Source organism: Eriocheir sinensis, unplaced genomic scaffold (genome assembly GCF_024679095.1).
Source record: "Eriocheir sinensis breed Jianghai 21 unplaced genomic scaffold, ASM2467909v1 Scaffold1443, whole genome shotgun sequence".
NCBI lineage: Eukaryota > Metazoa > Arthropoda > Malacostraca > Decapoda > Varunidae > Eriocheir > Eriocheir sinensis.
In genome coordinates, this window is record NW_026110788.1 from 16,621 (window position 1) to 23,164 (window position 6,544).

General features: G+C 41.1%; 1 protein-coding gene across 1 annotated transcript; it reads right to left on the reverse strand.

The window, feature by feature from the left end:
- Window positions 1-205: 205 nt before the first annotated feature.
- Window positions 206-5,828, reverse strand: LOC126990086 (uncharacterized; the record flags this gene model as incomplete). The annotated part of the gene is made up of 6 exons (XM_050848643.1): window positions 5,787-5,828; window positions 4,622-4,794; window positions 3,484-3,596; window positions 2,208-2,336; window positions 1,514-1,705; window positions 206-425 (listed from the first exon to the last, which is right to left on the reverse strand). Coding segments are annotated over exons 1-6 (830 nt in total), but the record flags the coding sequence as incomplete, so codon positions are not given.
- Window positions 5,829-6,544: the final 716 nt, after the last annotated feature.

Genomic DNA, 6,544 nt, shown 5'->3' on the forward strand with positions numbered 1-6,544 from the left:
AGTCTATCCATCTAACCTATCCAACAACAACCTAATCTAACCTATCTACTATTCCAACAACAACAACAAATAAAATTACCTATCCAACCTAACCCAACCAACCTACACACACCTATTCCACCACCAACAACAGCAACAACCTTACCAAACCAGCCTAGTCCAACCTAACATAGCCTACCACCACCGCCACCACCACCAGGCTCACCTATCACCACAGCAGTCGATCACGCGGTGTTTGGTAGCCTTGAGCCCGCCGCTGGTGTAGGAGAGCAGCTGGCCGATGTTCATGACGAGGTGGCCGGGTTTGTGCGTCACGTCGATGATGGAGTCGTCCTTCCACCAGCGAACCTGCAGCCCCGGGTACTCGGCAAAGGTGGCCAGCAGCGTGACCTTCGTGGTGTCCTGGTGTTCGGCCGTCTGGATCACTGTAGGGGAGGAGGGAAAGTGTGTGAAAAGGAGATGTGGGTCGAGTGCGTGTTTCTTTTGGTTTTGGAGATAGAATAGGTGACGAAAACTTACTGCATGACGGAACTTTGGTGCCTCGCTGACTGTATCACTATAACGATGGAGGAAGAAAGATGGCAGAAGGTGTGTTTAATGTTTTGATGGTCTTTTGCTTTAAGGCTCAGAAAAAGTGATAAAATATCTTTGCTCATGGCTTAATATGTCTGTTTGGCTGCTTGGATTACTGTGAGAGGGAGGAAGAAAGAGAAAAGGTGTCTCAAGCAGGTATTTTTGCGATCTCTCAGTTCCTTGTTTTTAGACTAAGAAGAGATGAGGAAGGAGATGATAACGTGGCGAGACCTTCAATTTACCCGGAAGAAAGGAGTTTGAAGAAGACGTGAAAAGAATATGTCAGCTAGTTTTGCTTGAGGACATAGAGAATGCAATGTAAGATGACGATAATTGAAAGGTGATGAAGATGATAACGTACTACAAGACCATCAATTTACCCGGAAGAAAGGCGTTTGAAGAGGCCGTGAATAGAACATATCAATTTGCTTTTAGACCCAGAGAATGCAATGTAAGATGACGATAATTGAAAGGTGATGAAGATGATAACGTATAGCAAGACCATCAATTTACCCGGAAGAAAGGCGTTTGAAGAGGCCGAGACTAGAACATGTCAGCTATTTTTGCTTGAAGACCCAGAGAATGCAAAGTAAGATGACAAAAACGTGAAAGGTGATAAAGAAGATGATAGAATAACGTATAGCAAGACCATCAATTTACCCGGAAGAAAGGCGTTTGAAGAGGCCGTGAATAGAACATATCAGTTACTTCTCCTTTTAGACTCAGAGAAGGCAATGTAAAATGACGATAACGTGGAAGGTGATAAAGATGATAACGCATAGCAAGACCATCAATTTACCTGGAAGAAAGGAGTCTTAAGAGGCCGGGAATAGACCATATCAGTTACTTTTGCTTTTAGACTCAGAGAAGGCAATGAAAGATGGCGATAACTTAAAAAGTTGATACAGATGATGACCTTACAAGACACACCATCTCTTACCCGCGTCACCGTCACGGGCTTCATATGTCGGGTTGGGTCTGGCCGGGTAGCGGATGAGCCGGAGCGTGGAGAGATGCGGATCCCTGAAGATGTCGGCGTAGAAGTCGCTGGGTGCTCCGTAACCTTCCGCGATCAGGCTCAGCAGCTCCCGCGAAGCCTCGGTCATCTTCTCGTGGTAGACCTCCATCCATGTCTGACAGAAAGAGAGGTGGAGGAATGGTAAAGATCAGAGGTAGATGTAGATGAATATAGTGTTGATTAGTAGTAGATAAGTAAAGAAAGGCAAGAAGAAGGAAGGAAAGATAGCCAGAACGGAAGAAAGAAAGAAAAAAAGAGAGGTTGGTAAAAGGATTGAAAGATTGAAAGAAAGAAAAAGAAAGACAAAAAGAGAGAAAAACGAAAGAAAAACAAACAAATAAAAAGAAAAAAAAGGAAGAAAAAGAAAAAGAAAAAACACACAAAAAACAAAGAAAAATATAAAAAAGATAAAAAAATATACGAAAGAACGAAAGAAAAACAGAAAGGTTGAAAAAATAATTGAAAGGTTGAAAGAAAGGAAAAGAAAGACAGAAAGAGAGAAAAAACGAAAGAAAAACAAACAATTAAAAATAAAGTAAATTAAAAAAATTAAAAAAATATATAAAAAGATAGAAAAAAAAAAAGAAAAAGAGAATCTAACATCCTATCCCCTTACCCTGAAGTTCCTGCCCTCCTCGGATTCCTCTAGACTCTAGAGGCCATTGGTTGTCCTCGATGATGAACTTCTCCTCCAGCGATATGAGTCCCTCCTTCGGCTTCCCCTGCTTCGGCCCGATCTCGAAGGCTAGGAAGGAGAGGACGCGGTGGTTGTGGTGGTGGTAGGGGTGGTGTGTGTGATGGTGGTGGTGGGGGTGGTGCTGGGTAGTGGTGGTGGTGATGATGGTGGTGGTGCAGGCGAATTTAAGTTCCTCATCACCATTCTTACATTCGTTTCACCTTCAATTCACTATCTTCATAGCCACCACTATTACCACCACCACCACCACCATCATCTGGGTAAATAGCTCACTGATCAATCGACTGATTACAGACAGGCAGACAGACAGATGAATATTCTCGTTCGTGTCGTGTTTCGTCAATATTATTCAAATTTATCAACGTGCATAATTTGTTTCTATATAAAGAGAGTATAACCCTCTTGATAACGTACTTACTGCATGTCGTGTCATTGTACCTCATTACAGCTTCGAGTCATTTGCGTCACTTATCATTCAGAATCGTTTTTATTTTGTCACGCACCTGGAACTAGAAACAGAGACCGAATCCAGAGTAGCTTGCTGATTGGTTAGGTCACAGCATTATCTTGTATGGTCGCGAGAAGGGAACTCGTAACCGTGTATCATAACAGCCATCGGAACAAACAGATGGTCTCACTGATCGGTTCCGTCGACACGCAATGCAACAACGAGATCGACAAACCACAAAGAAGAAGTATCAGATGAAATTACTCCGAAAGTTACTCCAGACCCGCACTTGATCTCCCTTCTTTCTCTATAAGACATCAAGTTCTTATATATCCTCAAGGTCTATGCCAAGTTTCGAAGTCATCCCTCACGTTCTATCGTTCTCAAGTTTTATGCCAAGTTCAGAAGTAATCCCTCAAGTTTTAGTGAGTTTTCAAGTTCTTAAAGCCCTCAAGTTCTTATAACTCCTCAAATTCTATCAGTCATCAAGTTCAAACAATTTATCGAGTCATTCCTCACATTCTAGCAGGTCTTCAAGTTCTGTGCCAAATTCCCAAAGTCATCCTTCATGTTCTAGTAAGTTCTCAAGTTTTCATAAATCCTCAAATTCTGTCAGTCATCAAGTTTTAATAAATTCTCGAGTCATTCACCACGCTCTAGCAGGTCTTCAAGTTCTGTGCCAAACTCCCAAGTCATCCCTCATTCTGCCAAGTCCTCTAAGTCCCCCAGTCATCCCTCAGTCCTCACCTTCCTTGTGGGACACGGCGCCGGGGATGACAGGAAAGTATCCGCGGTACTCGTTGCTGCACTTAGGGTTGAAAGACTTCTTGGAGATGGCCATCCTCTGCTCCATCGGCAGGCTGGCGGAGGGAGGAGTGGAGAAGAGATGGTTATAGAAGAGACAGGGGAAAAGAGAGGAAGAGAAGAGGCAGTGGATGGATAGATAAGGGACATGGTGCAGCTAGATGAGAGACGGAACAAGTAGATATTAACTTGAGAGGAAGAGACGGACAGAAACCGAGACTACCGTTGCCAGATTATCGTACTCGGAGCATCACGTATCCCGGCTTCTCACCCTTTAAATATCACCAGGAAACAAGAATAATTAACCTTTTCAACGATAACAACACAAAAAGCCAGTTATTGGGGCACATGAGGCAGCTTTTGTGGTTGAAATCGGGGAATATGAGAGACTGAGTACGACAATCAGGTAACGTTGATTCCGAGACGCGTGAACAGACCCACCGATCTCAAACACTTCGATGTCAAGACCACACACATTTGACAAAGCTTTCGTAGGAGTTGCGGGCATTTCAACGGGTAGTCTCAAATAAAGATCCACAGAGTCAAGTGGAGAAGCAGGGACAACGATAAAGACACGGAATAGCGACGAATACAAAGGAACGGAGACCCAGAACGATAAACATGGATTAGGGACAAAGAAATACAAATACGAAGAGACGCGGAGACCCACACGAAGGAGGACAAAGAAGACGAAAACAAAAATAGACCCACGCATGAAAAACGACAAAAAAGAAGACGAAGACAGATAGGGAACCACGAAGAAGAAGAAGAGGAAGAAGAAGAAGAAGGAGAAGAAGAAGAAGAAGACGACGAAAGAGAAAAGAAGAAGAAAGAAGAAGAAGAGGAAGAAGAAGATGATGATGCTGGGATGAAAGGAACGGGAAAGAAAAGAGAGGATGAAGGGCGAGGGAAGGAAAGGAAAGGACAAACGAAAGGAGAAAAAGTGGAAAGGAGGAAGAGAAAAAAAAACAGAATTAAGGTACAGGAGAGAAAATAGGATAAATAATATGCTCCTAAGGAAGATAAAGAAGAAGAAGAAAAAGAAGGAGACCCACACAGACACAACCCCCCGCCTCGACACCTGAAGAACCACTTGGAGTGTCGCAGCAGCGCCTCCTCGTCGTAGCCGTCCACGTTCTTGAGGTAGATGAAGCCCACGGTGGTGAGCGCCTCGTGCAGCTCCTTCACCAGGCCGGCCCGCGTGTGACCCTTGGCCAGGCTCAGGTCGATGACGGGCAGGACCTTCTCTTCCTCCTGTATGAGCGAGAGATATATGGTTAGATATCTATATAAAGAGTTAGATAGTAATAGATAGGGTTAGATAGAGAGAGCTTGTGAGAGAGAGGTAGAGAGCAGGATCTGCTCTTCCTCCTGCCAGGGCGAGAGAAAGTTAGACTGATAGAAATCGATAAAAAAAGTAGATAGAGAGTTATATATAAATAGATTGATAGAGAGAGCTTGATAAATATAGACAGAGAGGTAGAGAGGGCAGGATCTTCTTACCCACCAGTCGTGGTGAGCGAAAGATAGAAAGATAGATAGAGGTAATAGAGATAAGAGATAGGTAGAGGTTGGTAGAGAGAAAAAAAATATATATATATATATATATATATATATATATATATATATATATATATATATATATATATATATATATATATATATATATATATATATATATATATATATATATATATATATATATATATATATATATATATATATATATATATATAATATATATATATATATATATATATATATATATATATATATATATATATATATATATATATATATATATATATATATATATATATATATATATATAGTTCTTCCTTCACTCAGAAAAAAAAAACGACAACAACAGAAGGTCAAAGTATAGATCAATGTTGCAAGAGCGGAAAAAAATATTTGATAAGAAGATAAGATATGCAAAACTTCAAAAATAAAAAGAAAGATCGTAAAATATAAAAAAAAAGAAAAAAAACAATGTGTGTGTGTGTGTGTGTGTGTGTGTGTGTGTGTGTGTGTGTGTGTGTGTGTGTTTACCTATTTGTAGTATACAGGACATGAACTCAAGCTCGGTCATTCATTTCTCCCACTATATTTTTCCAGCTTTTCCTTCAATTTTATTTTATGTGTGTGTGTGTGTGTGTGTGTGTGTGTGTGTGTGTGTGTGTGTGTGTCTGTGTGTGTGTGTGTGTGTGTGTGTGTGTGTGTGTGTGTGTACAAGTTCCTCTTACCATGTTTTCCACGTCGGCGTAAACACCTGACACACAAACACCTACACACACACCTAAACTAACACTAACTTCTCTTTTCCACTTATGAGACGCAGCAGCTATCCACTTCCTCCTCACGCCACGGCCTCGGGTGCTGCACTGCCACACGTCCAATCTCGCCCTCCTTAAAAGCTAAACTGTCAGAACTAATCAGTAATCACATCTAGTATGCCCCGTATTCTGAGACGCATTCGGGTCTCACAACAATATATTCCCTTTTTATTTTATTTTTTTTACAGCAGAGGAGGCAATTCAAGGGCAAAAACACGAACAGCAGCAACAAAATAAAAAAGCCCTCTATATTTTGCTTCGTACAAAAAATAAAGAAGAGCGAATAAAAGGTAAAAAACAAGATCAAGTTCAGGTGCAGAGGTGTCTCGGTACTCTCCTTTTGAATGAATGTGTAGCGGCAGCTTAGGCCGCTACTGAGGAAACCAATCATTTCTGTTTGTGTGTTTTCTAGACAGCTACGTTATAGCTGGTATAGCGCCGTGTGATTCGTTAAGGCCGTCTGTGTAGGTTCAGAGATACGACTGATAACCCGGTGGTGACTCCATTTATAAGCAAATTTATTCTCGAGAATATACACGTTTTTACATACGGTGATTGATTATTTACAGAAGTTCATATGCGCAAATATTTACAATAATGGCTCTATGGTGATGCAGTTTTAATATGTTAATGTTTATAATAATAGGAGTGATTACTTACATATATAT